General features: G+C 30.7%; 2 protein-coding genes across 4 annotated transcripts; both read left to right on the top strand.

Annotated features, from left to right (window-relative positions):
- Positions 1–10,332: 10,332 nt before the first annotated feature.
- On the top strand, positions 10,333–13,813 carry LOC141687290 (two-pore potassium channel 5-like). Of its 2 annotated transcripts, XR_012560984.1 has the most exons (3): positions 10,333–11,516; positions 13,311–13,611; positions 13,699–13,813. XR_012560984.1 is itself a non-coding variant. In XM_074492508.1 (2 exons), the coding sequence occupies exons 1-2, from the start codon at positions 10,477–10,479 to the stop codon at positions 13,456–13,458; spliced, it is 1,188 nt and encodes a 395-aa protein (XP_074348609.1). In that variant the 5' UTR covers positions 10,333–10,476; the 3' UTR covers positions 13,459–13,667. The 2 variants fall into 2 exon arrangements, 1 of the variants encoding a protein (XP_074348609.1); XM_074492508.1 differs by lacking the exon at positions 13,699–13,813 and having other exon boundaries at positions 13,311–13,667.
- Positions 13,814–14,810: 997 nt separating this feature from the next.
- LOC141687175 (uncharacterized) lies at positions 14,811–18,142 on the top strand. Of its 2 annotated transcripts, XM_074492364.1 has the most exons (5): positions 14,812–14,990; positions 15,099–15,281; positions 15,559–16,148; positions 17,146–17,661; positions 17,764–18,142. In XM_074492364.1, exons 2-5 carry the CDS (start codon positions 15,128–15,130, stop codon positions 17,890–17,892), a joined length of 1,389 nt encoding a protein of 462 aa, XP_074348465.1. In that variant the 5' UTR covers positions 14,812–14,990; positions 15,099–15,127; the 3' UTR covers positions 17,893–18,142. The 2 variants fall into 2 exon arrangements, with proteins under 2 accessions (XP_074348464.1, XP_074348465.1); XM_074492363.1 differs by having other exon boundaries at positions 14,811–15,281.
- The last annotated feature ends 565 nt before the right edge of the window (positions 18,143–18,707 follow it).

The raw sequence follows: 18,707 nt of genomic DNA, 5'->3' as shown, positions 1-18,707 counted from the left end.
ACTAAGGGTATCTAAGGCTAGTTCCGGAACTATAGCGTAAATTACGAACGGGTTCGAAAACGTAGAGACTGGGTTCTAAAATTCACAAATACTTATATCTTATAATTTCGAAATCAAAATTCTTATATCTTATACGAAATTAAAAACAGAACTGAAATATATTTTCCGAAAAATAAAAGTAAGTCAAAAGTACTTACCTCAAAGTCGACACTTAAAAATCCGAAATTAACAACACGAACAAGCCTAACAATTAACAGGCAGAACATAATTAATTATTTTAATCTATAACAGATTTTATACAAATTTCACAAACAGGCGTCATGCTATATCACATTAACAAAAAACAAAGCAGTCGTCATTAATTAATATAAGCTAAAACCTAATAAATAATTAATTAATATAACCACTAAATCGAGGTAGACTCCATAATTTTACTTTACATTTAAGTATCCGGAGACTTAAAATATGTTGACACAATCTAATCAATATAAATTATATAAACAAAACTAACAGACCACAATCATGCAAACATACATGGGCCTTAAAAGTCCATCATACTAATTAATCATGTAACAAATCAAGATCACATATTATACTTATGATAAGGTATGCAAGCATGTACGCTGACCGGACTAATTTTAACAAATGGTTAAAAAAAACACCAATGACACCAACCAAGTTTATGTGTAATATTGCGCCACTCAGATTATTCACTAACAGGGTAAAAAAAAAGGAAAAAGACAAGAAAAATTAATAAAATAAAATAATAAACAATCGAATAGTACACATAATTATAACTTATACCAGCATGATTCCTAATTCTAGTATTTAACAAATCTAACATAATGGTAATATGATAATCTTATAATGGTAATCACAAAATTCAAAATATAATAACATAATAAATTTATTACTATAACCAAGAGAAATAATTTTTTTAAGATAATTATTAGCCACTAACATTATTACTTACAATTAATATATTTTATATTATTAAATCGCAGGTCATGGTAAGATTACAATTACAAGTAACAACTAACACATATTTAGTAAAGAAGCAGGGAAACTTGACTCCATAATTTTTAATTAAATTGACATATATTTACAGTCCCAAAATATGTAGCATACTTGTACACAACATCTTAATTAATTATTTTAGCATACATGAAGCAACGATCATGGCAAAGTCTAAAACAAAAACTAACATATAATATAACTATAATATATGCAGTACCCCACAAGACGTGGAACAAATAGAGATCATAAAAATCACGAAAAACAAAAATAATCTGAAGCAGCATAAAGTGAAGAAAACAAGGGCGGTACCTTTAGGTGCTGAGATGAGAGACTGTACAAGTTTTTCTATTGTCCAAATGGGTCTTTATATAAGCACACAAAACCCTAATCATAATTAGGATATAATATAATATTTCCAACTAAATTCCTAAAATAAAATATTTGATACACACAATTACCTAAATTAAAAAGATTTCGATTTTTTTAATCTATTCTCACACTTCTTTCCACAATAACATATCTTTTCCTAACTCAAATAACTTGCACAAAAATATTTCCCGAATATTCTAATTTAAAAATATTTATCTAAACGAATTATTATCTAAAATCTAATAAATAAATTAAAAATAAAATCAAGGATTTTACACGGTAGTTGTCGTATAAAAATGTATTGACATAAGATTATGAAAAATTATAAATGTAAGGACCAACACGATAACAGTCGTATAAAAATGTATTGACATAAGATTGAGAAAAATAACAATTAAAAAGGGTTAATTAGCAAATAGGTCATGTACTGCATCCAAATATATCAAGTGAGTCACTGATTACAAAATTGACTGAAATAAGTCACTCATTTAAAAATTTGTATAAAAAAATAGCATTATATCATTAGTCGAAATTTTTAAAAGTATTATATATTGAGTTCCGCACATTTTTTATGAATGATATTACGTCTGAATGAAAGATTCAGAGTTCTACTATTTTAGATAATATTGTTAGATTTTTAAAATTTTATCAACTATTTATTTTTAATTTTTTGATTGTTTTATTTAATTTAAATAAAAATAAATATTATATAAATTTTTAAAAATCTAAAAATATCATCTAAAATACTAGAACTCATAATATTTCATTTTAATGTAAAAACATTCATAAAAAATGCGCGAAACTCAATATATAATACTTTTAAAAATTTCGACTAACGATAAAGTGATATTTTTTATACAAATTTTCAAATAAGTGACTCATTTGAGTCAGTTTTCTAATTAGTAACTCACTTGATACATTTGGACGCAGTAACTAGTAAGGGACCTACTTGATAAGTAATCTCAATTAGAAAAGAAGAATGAAATATATTTTATTATCATAGTTATTTTTTTTAATAATTTAATAGGAGTGCATCCACGATAATTGAAACGAATAATATATTTGCAGAAAATTCCCGTAAAAAAAGATTCTATAAACTAATTTTTTTTGTTTGAATAAAGTGACATACTTTTATATTCACACCAATTTTTTATGTTAAAAATATTTGTGAAAGCATTTAGGGAATAAATGAGTACAATTATGGATCAAAACGGGACCTATATTGGAGTTGGTCCAAAGTGCTGGACTAAAACAGCCCAAACAAGAAAAAAAATTATTAAAATAAATGAATTACTTATCGCATTCTCTTCCCAATCAAACTAATATTATTTTCTAACCATGATATGCTAATCTATTTTATTATATAATTTTCTATTTCTAAAAAAATAACAAATAAATGAGTTTTAATTTTTAATCAAAAATTATTTAATTTAACCACTAAAAAATTAAAGAGAATTTACCAAAGATATTAACTATTCTAATTTTTTTTGAAATTTTACTATCTTCTGATTTTTTTTTGTCAAAATACGAAATCAACTAAAATCAACGGGATAAGCAACTAGTTAGAATAAAGTTTTTGGTTGATTTGAGTTTGCATTTAGTTGCAGAAACTCGTCAATGTTGCATGTAGTTGATTCCGGTTGCCAAAAAACCGTATTTTTGTATTTTTTTTGAAAAATATTATATTTGCAAATTAAAAAGTATGTTTGTAATTTTTTTCAAAAAAATGACAGTATTTTTATAAAAATATTTTTAGTGTTGAGTATTTTTTAAAAAAAAACACAAGGAAAACATAAGTGAAGAACCATATGGAATCTGGGCGTTGGTCCAATCATAGAAGGTATAATAATCAGAAATTATTTAACCTTACCCCTAAACTAAAAAGGTTCTTCTTGTATTACAGGCAATAAATATATGGTCCACCCCCCACAATGTAATAATTTGGCAAATGGATATGCACCAACATACAAACACATGAACTATTGTCTAGTGCAGTACTGTTTATTTGTAGACCCGAATACTTTAGTTTGCAGCGGTGAAACGGCGTTTCAAACCACTAAAAATTAAAATATTTATTATTAATTTTTTGCTAATCAGTCAAACTCATAAAACAATTTTAAACAACAGTTTTTTTGGACGAATTGCAGTTCGACTAAAGTCAAGTGTATTTTAATGTTCTCAGTTGAATGGAATTATTTAGTTGTGCTCATTCAACACCTACATATCACTGTTCTAAACGACGGGATTGGGAATTAGTCGGAAAAAATATCTTAAATATTTTAATGAAATTATGGGTAATTAATCAGAATGATTATAATATTAATTGAATGTGTTTAATAAAATATGAAAACAATTCATTTATTAAATTAAATATAGTAATTAAATGAAAAAATGCAGTGATTAATGGGATAGTAAAATTGAATAAACAAGTATTTAGAATAATTAATTGAGTGAGTGATCGATAAAATTAATAAATTTTAGAAGCGAGCTATAAACAAGTATTGCATACAGAAAGGGTGCCGGGCTGCCGGCTGGATTAGACAAAGATTAGTGGATTATCAGCTGTCCGTGACTTCCATGGTGGAGAAGGGTCTTCAAATACTCATAGCATCTTCTTTGATATTTTGACTTTTCTTTTTATTCATCATCATTTCGACCTGTCTATCTGCAAACTCCACTTAAAACTGTTAAAAGCAAGATAGGTTTCGAACACTAGTTATTAAGATTGGTAGTGGATACAGTTAGTCAGTGGCGGATGGCGGTGGTGGATGTACCCATGCAACCTAGATAAATGCACTACAATTCTTATGTCAGTCTCGGATTTTTAGATTTGATTCTACTATTGAATTGTTTATGTTTATCGGTCAAGCTTAGACTTGTACTCCCTCCGTCCCTAAAAACGTTTTCTATTTGTGTTGGACACGTTTATCGATGCACATTTTTGATTGTTAATATCTTTAAATTCGTATTAGTATTAAATATTAAAATTTCACTGTATTAAAGTACTGAAAAATACGAATCCAACAAGATCACTCATAATTATGTTTGATATTATAAATTAGACGTAAATTAGTAGTCAATCACTTATCGTGAACAGTACCGAAAATCAAATTAGGCAACGTTTAACGGGACGGAGGGAGTATTAATAAATGTCAATGTTGGAAGTTGGAACTTCGAACGTTGATAACTATAATAAGCGGTTTAACCAGGTGGGGTCAAGTCCAACTTGCTCCTTTAAAAATTTATTGTTTGCTTCTGTGTTTTTAAACGGATAGAAATAAATTATAAGGATGTTAAATATTTTAATTTTACGAGACTATTCTAACAAAAAATAATTTTAGAACAAAAATTAAAAATTAGATAATATATTATTTAAATTACTTTGAAATATAGTATATATGATATGTAAATCGATTGTTGAAAGATAAAGAAAAATATAATGAATTCAGATTTAAGAAAAAATTATCATTTGATAGGAAAAATCAAATTAAAAACGGAGGAAAAAACTGACATTGTGTGTGGGAGGTGATTTTAGGGGAGTATTGGATTAGATTGATCTAATAATTTAAATTAGTTTGTAATTTCTATTCTAAATTTAGTTTATATTTCATCGTTTGCCTTAATTTTATTTTGAAGAGAAAGTTTTGAATTGAAGTTATGCCTCATTTGCATTTATCTTCACTTGGTTTTTTTAAAATTCGGGAGCACAATTATAAGGAAAAATGAAACTGTTTTACTTATTCTAGATTTATTTTTGTTCCTTTTTAAAATTTAGGAAAAATGGGTTAATTTGGGTTAATCTCGATGAAAGATTAGAATTTAAATCTGAGTAATAATTATAATATTATGCTTAACTCAGACGAAATATTACAAGAAGTGATGCAAATGGATCAACAAGCCCATTTCAATCATTGGGTCGTTGTCAGTTTTAGCACTTTAAATTATTCTCGGCTACTGGGTTTTCTTCAGCTCATAAGTTATCATGTTATTTGGGTTGGGCTAGTGGTTTGATGGCAGTGTGGTGTGGCAAAGGTTCTGGACCTGACTGGTACCCATTTGAACTGGACTACAACTAAGCCGTCACGAATACATCGACTGAACTGGGCTCATTACAGCTCCACCAAAAAGGTGATTTGAAGTTTAAAAATAGATAGTCTTTTTTATTTATTATGCAGAACACAATTGTGGAATTGCCGACTCTTGATACTAATAATAATACACGTGTACAAAAATAATACTACCTCCGTACCTTTCGTTTATATATATTTACTATTTACATTTATTTCGAGTCTTTTATAAATTATAATTTCATAATATTTTTTCTAAATCTTTTTTTTGAATAAAACTTTAAATATAAAACTTTTATTCAGAAAAAAAAATTAAAAAAATATTATGAAGTTATACTTTAAACGAGTATTAAAAAGTGTGTCCAAAAGTAATGTATAGAATTGAATGAGACAAATAGAGTAAATATTTTAGAACTTATACTGAAAAAGCTGGTGAGTTGATTTTTGGGTACCTTAGTATTTTTTTTCTCCGTTAAAAGATTGTTGTTATTATAAAACCGAGACCGTTGTTATTACACAACCTTGTTTATTGCATTTTTCTAAAAAGCAGTAATTGATTCTACAGGGGACCAACTCTAATAAATATCGGGTTTTCTAATGTGTGCCCTCGGATACACATTGAATACTAACTCTCATAAGTTTGGTGTATTTTGATTTGTCCTGTAATTATAAATATTAATGGACCTCCTGCATTTACAAAAACTCAAACTCATGGAGTTAATACTTATTATGTGTTCTTGGGCATATTTCTAAATATTCCCGCCATCCCAAACTTTTGCATGTAATTTAAGGTATTTTGACCACATATCTCCATTTATTATTTTTCAAATTTTTTTTTGTGAATGAATTTAGGATTTAATATTTTTGTTTACAAAAAAGATAAAATAAAAATAATTAACAATAATATATGATTAAAATATCTTAAAATACACATAAAAGTCAAATATAATCACTAATTGGGAATAGAGAGAATACAACATTTCTATTAAAATGATTACTTCAATTCTAATGTAAAACGTGTTCAAATGTTCAATGCCTACCTGACACTTGACAGCTTGGTTGAAAATTCTATCACACGAAAGTTTATAAAAAATAGGTTCTTAAAAGTATCTTCTTTGCTCCTCTCCTAACATTTTTTACTCGGAAAGAAATTGAAGTGGTCATCTGTATTATATTTTTGCTTTTTCATCTATCTTTCTATAATTTTATATAATAATATTTTTTTTTTTAAATAAAAGATTGCATTCAACTCGAAAAATTAATACGAAAAGCATCCAACAAACACGTAAAAGGAGACGTGAATAAATTATGGCAATTAAGTAAATACGGAATTCTAGCTATTTCATTAGCTACCCGGTTAGCATATCTCTGAACAAAACAAAGCGACACCTCCGACATAGATTTTAGTCCTTATTTACGAGTTTCGATGATATCACTCGCCTCAAGATAGTTCCCTGCACCACCACCTGCTATAGCCTTGACTGTAAGCAACGAGTCTTACTCGATCAATACCTCAGCATTGTCCAGGTGACGTTCTTTGATCCAAGAGAGGAACTCCCAAACTCCCAACGCTTCAGCCTCAAAAACTGAATCAATTGCAGCCAAAAATAGATTTCTACCCGCAATAAAGGTTTCCCGCTGATCTCTCAAAACCATGTCCTTAGTGAAAGTCTGAGCACTTTGGGACACATACGCATCGACGTTGATTTTCAAAACTCCTTCTGCTTGAGCTTGCCATTTCATCTGCGTGTATTTTTGTTGTCGCCACATTTTGATTAATCGAACGATTCTTGTTATTCCCTAACAATACAACAAGAATTACAGAAGGGGGTTGAATGAAATTCTGGCTACTTTTTCAGATTTCAAAACAGTTCTAACTTGATAGATATAACAGTGTTTGATTAGCAGTTGTGCGGAATAAAAAGATAATTGAAATCAAAACACTAAGCAATAAAACTAAAATTTTTAAAACTTTCTGGTGGATTTGAAAATATTCACCATATATATATATATATATATATATCAAATGAGAACCCTGTGAAGCTTGAATGGTTCACAGCTGCTTACAAGTTTGAACAACTAAAGCTACAGAGAAATGCTTACATGATTTCACTTGATATGTTTCTCTGAAAATGTATCTGCTTAGTTCGATAAATGTTCTACTTGCTACACTTGGTTTATATATCACCAATTATTTTTAAGTCTAACAAACTAAAAATACACAAATAATAAACATTTATTTTATTTTAAGTTAAGTTTGGATCAGAATACTATTGGTACAAATTTGAATACTCCAAATTTAAATCATTTAAAGCACCGTTGGAAGAGAACGATAAACTATCCAAATTTGAAAAAAAAATGATAATTTATCCCAAATTTGAATATTTAATTAATGTTGGACATGCTCACAAATTAATGGGTTGAAATTTTAAGAATAATAACTCATAAAATAGGAATATATGAAAAATACAAACAAAGAAAACACTAGTTAAAAATATTTAGTAATCTATTAATTTAATAATTTTTTCATTTCTCACCGGCATTATTTTGTAAAATGGCCCCTCTGGCATCTTTTGTAAGAGCAAGTCCAACAATATTCTAATAAATGCCTTATAAATATAATAAAATATTGTGTCCTAGTGATTTAAGACAAATTTGTTGTACATCAGCTCCAACAATATGCCTTATTACTAAAGTAATAATATATTTGAATTATAATGAGTAGGGAAAGTAAATAATAAGAGGAGAGAGATGTGTAAAAAAGGAGGGAAATAATTTTTTAATTGAAATAAATGAGATATTGTCATATGGGAGTGATGCTTTAAAAATGAAGCACGAATGTCCTAGTGTTTTAAGGCACCACTAGGACATTGTTAGAGCACTTTTTTTGTCTAAAGTGCCTCAAATTTTAATTTAGGAGCGAGAGTCGTATCTATAATTCACCCAGTCACGCGACTCACACCGTAATAAAATATAAAGTAAACAGGAAGCTGATACAGTTTTTTTATTAATAGAAAGAGAATAATTAGTTTTAATAAAAATCCAAGAAAAAAATCAATTACATTAAACTTTTAAATATTCACGTCCATAAACATCTATATCTATCATATCTATACTATACTATAATAACCGAAATGAGGTATAATTTGATTCAACGGTTATTCCCTAATTTTAATTATTAAAATAAATAAATAAATAGTGTTATATATCCGTTAAACAACTAAATTATTAAACAACTACACACATAGTCTACTTATCCTACTAAACTATATCTTATTCTATTATTAAAAAAATAAATAAATAGTGTTATTTATCAGCTAAACTACTAAATTGTTAAACTACTAAATATAATATACTTATCCTACTAAATTACGATCATGACACTATTATTTTTATTATAAATTTATAATTATTATATAATTATATTAATATTTTAAAATTATAATATAACGAGATAAATAAAAATTTTAAATATTGACGTCAACCTATACATCCCACGCGATTTAAGCTAGTATTATTAAAGATCAATATGGTACATGTCTAACTCTATCGTGGTGGGTAATTTGATATTCATTTCAATAAAGAGTTCAAATCAAGAGGGTGTATATATATCAAACTTTTAATAAATAATATTCCTCTCTTAATTTTATTTGTTTTCATTGGTGTTGGGGATGAATGTTAAAAAAAATTGTAACCCATTAATATTTACGGTGAAAATAAGTAGTGAACGAGCATCTTGAATGGGGTTGGGGTATAATGGTTGACTAAATTGGACCCGTAAGATATTATGTAAAATTTATTGAATCCCTAAGATATTTTGTTTCGATGATATTGATTATACATGTTAGTTATAATTTTAAAATAGCATGTGATTAATATTTAGATTATTATAAATAAAATATATCACATTAATATAATCTTCCTACATATTATTTACAGGCATATAGTGGATCGACAAATATAGCCACGGGAGGTTGACCATAATTAGATAAGAGGTGAGTATAATTAGAGTGTGATTTTTTAAAGAAATTGACTATATTATATATTTTTTGGTATGCCAACTCAATTTTTAATTAAGACTCTTCGGTCTTCATGTTTTTAATTTTTATATTATAATTTTTTTTATCATTTTTTCAATTTTTTTAAATATAAAAAATTGAAAGAAACCCAAAAAAGCAAATTGTAAACAAAAATAAATGGGAGAGGGAGTTAGAGATGCACAAAAAGTCTGGTCCCGAAAATATGGTCCGGCCCGGGTTTCTGGCCTCGACGGACCCTATATTTTTAGGCAAAACCCGGCCCGGCCTGGGTAAAAGCCCGGGTTTCGGCCTGGCCCGGTTAAAAGCCCAAAAAAGCCCGGTTATAATCTGATTATTCTAATATATTTTCTTATATATTTATAAATTCATATTTATTATAAATATAAATAATACTTTAAACACATATATATTACATATTTGTGATTAATAATATTATTTATATGATTCGTTGCATAAATAATGAAAGAAAATATATAATAAATACACTATATATATTTGGATATCATTGTTATCATACAATGATAAAACGTATTATTCTATAAAAATGTTTATTTTTTTGCCGAATTTAAATATTTTCATAAAATATTCCATGCAAACTAATACAGTTTTACGATGATCCAGTTGCTAACACATGTATTCTTAGAAATCTTTAATAATACTCGATCTGATTTAAATTTGAAAGAAGTTTGGTCCGATCTAATCCGATCCGGAAAGAAACCTAATTAGGCCCGCCTCGAGGACCAAAACGGACTCTGACATTTTCGAAAGGCCCGACCCAGTCAAAATTAAAGCCCGTTAAAATCCGGATTTTTTAAGTTCCGGACCCGGCCCGTGGGACTTTTGTGCATCTCATTGGGGAACGCTGTTTATTCTCAAACACAAACTCACTTCTCATCTCTCATCCTATACTTACATCTCTCCTGTATCTAACTCAACTTTCTCAAGTGGGTTCCCATCTCTCCCTCTCTCCCTCTCTATTTTGAATGGAACAAAAAGACTCATTTCAAGAACCATCACACCTCAAACAAACCCTTCTTGATATTCATCAAGATTTCTCTCTCAACTCCTCCAATCTCTCCATCACTCAAGAAATTCAAGACCCTTCTTCTAGCTACACTTCTAGTAATGATGAGGATGTTGTTTATGATGCTGAAGATGTTGAGTCTGAGGCCTCTGCATTTTCCCAGTTTTTTGCTTTTCAGAGTGGCCGGAAAAACCAATTTCACCGGTGCAAAACAGCGCCGGCGATGACCATTATGACTGATCTTACCAACAACATTGCTAAGCCTGTGCCTGACTCTTCTTCTTTGGTTAGACAAGCTGCTATATTGTTGGTTATTTATTTGTCTCTTGGTGTTTTTATTTATTCGTTTAATCGTGATCATTTTTCGGGTATCGAAACCAATCCTATAATTGATGCTTTGTATTTCTGCATTGTCACTATGTGTACAATTGGTTATGGAGATATTGCACCTTCGAGTTCTGCTGCTAAGATTTTTGCTTGCTTGTTTGTGTTGGTTGGGTTCGGTTTTATCGATATTTTGTTGTCTGGAGTTGTGAATTATGTTCTTGATTTGCAAGAGAATATGATTTTGACTGGCATTGAGGAGAAATCGCAGGAGGGTTTTTCGGTTAGGAATTATATTTATGATAAGGTGAAAGGGAGAATGAGGATTAGGATGAAGGTTGGTTTGGCAATTGGAGTCGTGTTCTTGTGTATTGGGTTCGGGACTATTGTGTTGTATTTTGTGGAGGACTTGAGTGTCATTGATTCTTTTTATTTATCGGTGATGTCTGTTACGACTGTTGGGTATGGTGATAGAGCTTTTAAGTCTCCCCAAGGGAGGTTGTTTGCTGCAATTTGGCTTTTGTTTTCGACTTTGGCAGTGGCGAGGGCTTTTTTGTATTTGGCTGAGGCCAGGATTGATAAGAGGCACCGGAGGATTGCAAAATGGGTGTTGCATAGGGAGATAACTGTTGAGGATTTGGTTGCTGCTGATCTCAATCACAATGGCTTCATTAGGTATGCTTGCGATCTTATTTTATCGTTTAGCTTCGAAAGTAGTGTGGATAACTATTCCATATATTCTATGTTAGGTTATGATCTTTATTATTGTATCTAGAAACAACATTACTGATAATTAGCATAATACTAGGTGTATTTTTGTTACTATGATTGTCACCGTAATATGTTGATAAGAATCCATTATAGATTTTGAGGAAAATGTAACTTACATCAGGAACTTACAACAGTTAGTTGAGCATTAAAAGCTGGATGCCTACGAGTCACGTTTTTTTGATGAAGTTAGCTTACAAATTAGTGTGCATCAGACTTCCGTGAGATGATGTTTGGTTATGGAAAAAAGACCTACTGTGTAACAGACGGAGCTTCACATGTGAATAGAGCTTTAAATGCAGATGTCACAATTAGTTTTCTAGTAATCGTTAGGCAGGTCTAGGAGGTTATGGTACTTTGTAGCTACAATCAGATCATTAGAAATTATCAGATGTTTTTTTAAAATGAAAAAGCATAATTTAAAGTCAATGAAGTCATAATTCAAGCCAATCACTAATACAACATAAACATTAAAATGTTAGCAAACTTGAAGTTACTAAAACTTTATCACATATCCAAAAAAAACATAAAATAACTCATAAAACTTCAAACAAGATAACAAATTCACCAATATTCATGGAAATTGCCGAATTTTTCCATTTTGTCTAAATTTTCCTGCACAGGCTAAAATTTTCTGTGCAGGTTGTTTTTTTCTTATTTGTTCGCATAAAACACCTAATTTTCTGATTTTTACAAAATCCGGACGTTTGTCCCTGCCTACTATTTTGGCATCCGTCTAGGACAAATCTTAGAACACTGATCATATATTCATATTATAATAGATGCTGAAGGAATAATTATAAAATTAGTGCTGTCGGTTTTTCACATGTGTAATTTGAAAAATTTAGAAGGGTAATATACTCTGGTGTTTATAATTTTTATTTTTTGAGTTTTTTGATGCACTTTATTTTCTTTGTTGAAAGAGAAGATCCTTTTGTTTTTGCCCCTTCATATGTGCGAGCATACACATATATTATAAATCCGCGCACATATATTATAATTCTACAAATATTAATCTTTTATTCATGAAAGCATCTATGATGAAATGTAATATTTTAGTACTTGTGCTGTTTTCTAGTGATTTTACTGATATATTAAGTGAGCATTGGATTCGTTGGTTTTGTTGTCTGCAGCTTTAAGAGAAAACGTAATGCGGAGTTATTGGTGTTTGCTCCGTCTTATAGCTGTGTATATAATTTGTTAGGGGAGTGGTGGGTTGAAATTCCTGCAGCTATGTCCACCCCGTTCTTTTTCAATTTTTGCAATTCATAATTTAGCAAAAAAATAAATGTATCTGCACTTCATGTTGGAGACTGTTTTTGTAGAACAAGCATGGTAGGCTCGGCCTTATCATGCCACATTAAAAGTCATATTGCTCGTCACACGTTCCTCACTGCACAAGAGATTATATGACCGTCATATTAGCAAAAAACAAGATTTATTAATATGGACAAAAGGTCTCTTCCTCTGTTTTATTTTCTGTTTTTGTTTATCTTTTTAACTCCTTATTTTCTAATTGCTTGAATAGTTTTATAATTGGATGCCAAATACCCATTAAACAACATAACATTGTTGCTTTCTAGATTGAAAAGGCAAAGTTAATAACACTGAATTCATGAGTATGTAGGTTTACAATTTTCTTATTCTTCTGTTTCTCTATTTCTTAGATATTAAATCCAAGTTTTTGTTTTCCATTGTCAGCAAATCAGAATATGTTGTGTACAAGCTTAAAGAGATGGGAAAGATCTCAGAGAAAGACATACTGCAGATATGTGATCAATTTAACAAGCTTGACCGCAATAATTCCGGGAAGCTTACTCTGCCTGATCTCTTCGGGGCTAGGTTATAGCATAGAAGGTCCAGTTAGTAGTGACCAGATAGTATCTGTAGTGTATGTCGTAATGTATAAACATATATGAAGAAGGTACATTTTGCAGTAGAAGATATATGCATGGACTATGGGGAAGTTGTAAATACTTGAAAACTCGAAAAATTATATGAGGTAAAATATTTTGATCCTATAAATGGACAATGAGATCCTTTAGACTTGCTGGTAGTTTTCTTATTGTACTTTGTTACTTTCATGTAGGTATATTAAACTTTATGATAAGAAGAGCATTGAGATCATCATTGTGAGTTGTGTGACTGGTACAAATTTCCTTGTAATCTAAGCACAAAAGAATTATGAAAAGGGAAATCATTAGTATTACTTGCATTGTAAATACTAGAAAATATTGTTACATCTTGGCACTTAGAGCAAAATGTATATTTAGGTTGCTTTTTGGAATGAAGTAAAGAATAATGTTCTCTAGACCCAACTTGCCGACTATTTTATTAAGTTCCAAGATAACATGTGAATCTGAACCATAATTGAGCATCTCCTAAGAATAGAGACAAATAATATTCCCACTTTTTTTAATACTATTGCTTTAAGGTATATCTATCTGCTGGAAACTTTGTTACCAACACGCAAAGTGCAGTGCAAAACAGAATGGACTTACATTTTAATACAGATGAATAGTGTTGGGATTTATATTGGGCCTATCTTTTGAAACCTTATTTTTTGGGCTGACCAACCCAGAGATACTATCATGACCAGAGGCCCATAACATTCCCCTAACTTTTAAAAATGCAGAGCAGATATGACATATGGGACTGAGAGAGACTAGAGAATGTAGAAATTATTTGAAAAAAAAAATGAAAACAGTTCAATTTTATTAAAAATATATAAAAATTATAAATCACATGCTGTGTGTGGATATTTTGATATAAAACAAGTCAATAAATAAATATCCCCTTCATACATTTAAACCTATTAACTATTTCACCTTGCATTTTTTAAAATTTACCAAGGGAAGAATATAGGTAAAAAATTGAAAAAACTTTTCAAGATCTTATGCATGCCCCAACAAAAAATTTACTCTACAAATATACTAGTCTCTCAACAAATAAAAATTTTGTAGAGCATAACTTAAAATATACTTGGTCACTCTGCAAATACACATTCCTTGAAACATTAAAAATTTATCAGTGCACTACAATTTCATATTTAAACTTGTAGTATTGATGACAACAATTTAGGATAGATATGGATACATAAATAAAGTGGGACCTGGACGTTACACTTTGAACTGTGTTTTGTTATAGCAGTTACAAGTTTGTAGCTTAATGCTCCTAAATTAAAGAATAGAGATAAAGCATAAGTAACTTATGGTCATCATGTCATGCTAGCAGCTAGCAGATACACTGAGAAAAAAGTGACTACTTTCTTGAAAAAAGCCAACACAAGATACATCATTTCTTCTGTCCAGCTAGCTAGCTAAACCATTTTCACAATATATAAAATTCTTGTAGGCATCTATTTATTTCACACACAATGAGGTAACTCAACTCCTCTGCAATCCATGACTCAAAATTTAACAACCATGAAGATTTTTTTACCATTTATGTTACTTTTTGTTGTGAACTTATCTTCTGCAAAAGTTGCAGACAGTGTGTCAGCAGTTGGTGACCCTGGCATGAGAAGAGATGGGCTGAGAGTTGGATTTGAAGCCTGGAATTTCTGCAATGAAGTTGGTAAAGAAGCCCCTTTAATGGGTAGCCCAAGAGCTGCTGATTGTTTTGATCTTTCAACAACTCATTCATTTACAACAACACACAGTGTTAACAATGGTGGGCCATTTTCTTTTTCTTTGTTCTTGCCTTTTCAAGTATTTATTGTGTTCCTTTGTTTCCTATTTTTTCTGATGAAATTTCATGTCTGACACTGTGTTTCATGTTCTTTAATGTATGTAGTATTGAATGCTTTTATCAAATGGTAAATCTTTTCTTTTTTGAGTAAGTACAACAATTTGTTACATCATGTGATATGTAGTTCATTTATTTCTTATCACTTTTATTCCTGTTTTGATTTTGATTTTTTGTGTTTTTTTTCATTTGATTAAATTAGGTGAAGGGATTTCTTTAGACCACAAAGTAAGTGATGCTAATAACAAACTTGGAGTTGGGAAGTCATTTCCAGGTTTAAGTTCACCAGCATTGAATAATGTAGACTTGTATGCAGCTGAAAAGGAGGTTTATTTAGGTTCTTTATGTGAGGTTGATGATAAACCTAAGCCATGGCAATTTTGGATGGTTATGTTGAAAAATGGAAATTATGATACAAACTCTGGTTTATGCCCAGAAAATGGTAGAAAGGTGCCACCTTTTAAGCCGGGAAGATTTCCCTGTCCTGGAAATAACTGTATGAATCAGCCATTGTTTCATCATGATATGACTAGTCTTTCTAGTGATGGTAGCATGATGAGAGGAGGTTTTTCCGGCAGCTATGAATTGGGATCTCAGGGAGGTGGATTAAACAGCGGAAACTCTTATTATGAGGTAAATTGGGAGAAAAAAGTTGGTAATGGGAGTTGGGAATTTAAGCATAAACTTAAAACTTCGAAGCTGTATCCATGGCTTATGCTGTACCTAAGAGCCGATGCCACCAAAGGGTTTTCCGGAGGCTACCACTATGACACTAGAGGAATGCTCAAAACTGTAAGTACATTACGTCTAACATTTGAATTTTAGCAATGTAGGTAACTTGTAATCAGATACGCTTGTGCCTGTTTATGAGTTGAAATTTTATCTATCTGTTTTTCTATCTTCATATACTTATTAAGAATAATGTAAATTTGAATTTGTGCTTGTCACCAACTAGTAATTCATAGTAGTTAGAATTTAGCAAATGCTTTTCATGGACCACTCTTACAATTATCAGATGAATGTCCATGTGCAAGTACCACAGATAGACCATTATGACAAATCTGTTAAGATTTAAAACTTTACTCTTCACTATGAAAATATTATTGAGTTTTAGGTCACCAGCTCTATGATACTTTCTTGACAAGGTAATTTGGCCCTACATTACCAAATGGTTGTTGACTTCTTGGTGAAAGTATGTGAATCATTGCTTGCTATCTCTAACAATGTTAGTTGGGTCCAAACTCCAGTCTGTGTAATTTAAGAGAATAAATAGAACAACACAATTAAGAGTCTACCAAAACATTAGAACTAAAGTGGGGATATCAGGAATCTAGTGTTTCTGCTTGTCTCTATTCTATAAATTAAAATTGAAAGAGTACCATTTTTATGATGCGACATAAACCATAATTCAAACTAAAGCCAGAAGCATGCCAGTTTAGAGTTGTTTGGATGATGTTTACCGTGTTTGTACGATAATTGACTAGCTGTTTGAAAAATTAAGTAGGAAGTTAGACCTTGTGTAGTTACCCCTAAGTTTCTTTCGCGGAGTCACAAGTGACTTTTACTTCAGTCCTGTAAAACAGCTAACCTTTCGTTATTAGAAGAAAACCAAATGAATTTACCGCAAATGCTTTGAACTTACTAGTGAAAACTGCTTTAATTTCTATGATGATATAGAAAATTGGAATACAGGAGTAACTTCTTTAGGTTTCTTTAGACACCGCATCTTTTTGTGGGATAAAAAGTGCAATATTCCAACATGGGAAATAATATTTCATTCGGTTTCCAGCTTCCCGAGTCACCTAATTTCAAGGTGAAGTTAACCTTGAACGTGAAACAAGGAGGAGGGCCTAAGAGCCAATTCTACTTGATTGACATAGGCAGCTGCTGGAAGAACGATGGCAAACCCTGCAATGGAGATGTTCTCACAGACATTACCCGATACAGTGAGATGATTATCAACCCTGCTACCCAAGCTTGGTGCAATCCCAAAAATCTAATCAACTGTCCCCCATATCACATTACTCCAAACAATGTCAAGATATACCGAAATGACACTGCCAACTTCCCTTACGGGGCTTATCACTATTACTGTGCTCCAGGAAATGCCAAATATTTGGAAGCTCCATACAGCACCTGTGATCCTTATAGCAACCCTCAGGCTCAAGAGCTAGTGCAATTGCTTCCTCATCCTATATGGGCTGACTATGGATATCCAACTAAACAAGGAGACGGTTGGGTTGGCGATGCAAGGACTTGGGAGCTTGATGTTGGCGGCCTTTCAAGCAGACTGTACTTCTATCAGGTGAGCAAGTTAAAAGTAAAAGAGTTCCATCCACGTATAGTGTTTAAATTTCGCCATATTTATTGAGATTTATCTAAATTTCGCATAAAAACGTCAATGCAGGATCCGGGGACAACCCCTGCTAGAAGAATATGGACATCTCTTGATGTTGGAACTGAAATTTTTGTCAGCAACCAAGATGAAGTGGCAGAATGGACTCTAAGCGACTTCGATGTTATTCTTACTTCTTGAAACACAACTACATCAAAAAAATTACCAGATTTTATATTTAGAAAAAGAGTAGTACTACATTGGTAGTTTGTTTCCTGTATCAACAAGGATAAACCTGTTTAAGGTTGTTTGCAAGGGCTTGCTGTTGAAAGTTCTGAAGAGAAGCCAAAGCAAAATTAGGCAGGCTTCACAGTGTAGCACTTTCCATCTTAATTTGCACTTCATCTAAATGAAATGCAATGAAGCTAGAGAGAAGTCTTTTATTTATCAATGTTATTGATTTTTATAAAATTGAATTAAAACATTTTTTTTACACAGATGCATTAATACAAAAAGATTTCTACAGCACAATTAGAATTAATGCAAGTTTGCTAATATTTGATCTTTTATTCTCAAAAAAATTGATATTAAAATTGTTTCCACATCTAAATAATGACGTTTTTTTATTTATATATACTCATGGATAAAAATCTATTTTTGGGTCAAATAAAAGTCATTTCATTTTAAAAAGTAGGAGAAATCTGAGAATTTGAGTTTGTCATAAAAATATCACATTTTCAATTTTCATGGCGCTAGTATCTATTACATCAGAAAATACCCAAAATATCTCCTAAACACACTAACTCATCTGTCGTATAATCATGATAATGCACAATTTCGTTTGCCGCACTTGATACGCACAACTTTTTCAAAGAATACTCAAAATACACCACTTTCCACCTTTAACTGTCCAAAATGCCCAGATGTGCGCGAACCACCCAAAATACCCACAAAATACGCATTTCAGGGATGTGTATTCAGCCTTTTAAATTTTAACAAATAATACATACGTTGAA

The sequence above is a fragment of the Apium graveolens genome, chromosome 9 (genome assembly GCF_009905375.1).
Source record: "Apium graveolens cultivar Ventura chromosome 9, ASM990537v1, whole genome shotgun sequence".
In the NCBI taxonomy this organism is placed as follows: Eukaryota; Viridiplantae; Streptophyta; class Magnoliopsida; order Apiales; family Apiaceae; genus Apium; species Apium graveolens.
The sequence above is the reverse complement of the archived record's forward strand: the minus strand, read 5'-3'. Positions and strand labels throughout refer to the sequence as shown.

Excerpts from the sequence above, each read along its gene's own strand:
- LOC141687175 (XM_074492363.1), top strand. The coding sequence starts at position 15,014 with ATGACTCAAAATTTAACAACCATGAAGATTTTTTTACCATTTATGTTA. Across the intron at positions 15,282-15,558 it reads AACACACAGTGTTAACAATG|GTGAAGGGATTTCTTTAGAC; the intron begins GTGGGCCATTTT and ends TGATTAAATTAG. Across the intron at positions 17,662-17,763 it reads GCAGACTGTACTTCTATCAG|GATCCGGGGACAACCCCTGC; the intron begins GTGAGCAAGTTA and ends ACGTCAATGCAG.
- LOC141687290 (XM_074492508.1), top strand. The coding sequence starts at position 10,477 with ATGGAACAAAAAGACTCATTTCAAGAACCATCACACCTCAAACAAACC. Across the intron at positions 11,517-13,310 it reads AATCACAATGGCTTCATTAG|CAAATCAGAATATGTTGTGT; the intron begins GTATGCTTGCGA and ends TTCCATTGTCAG.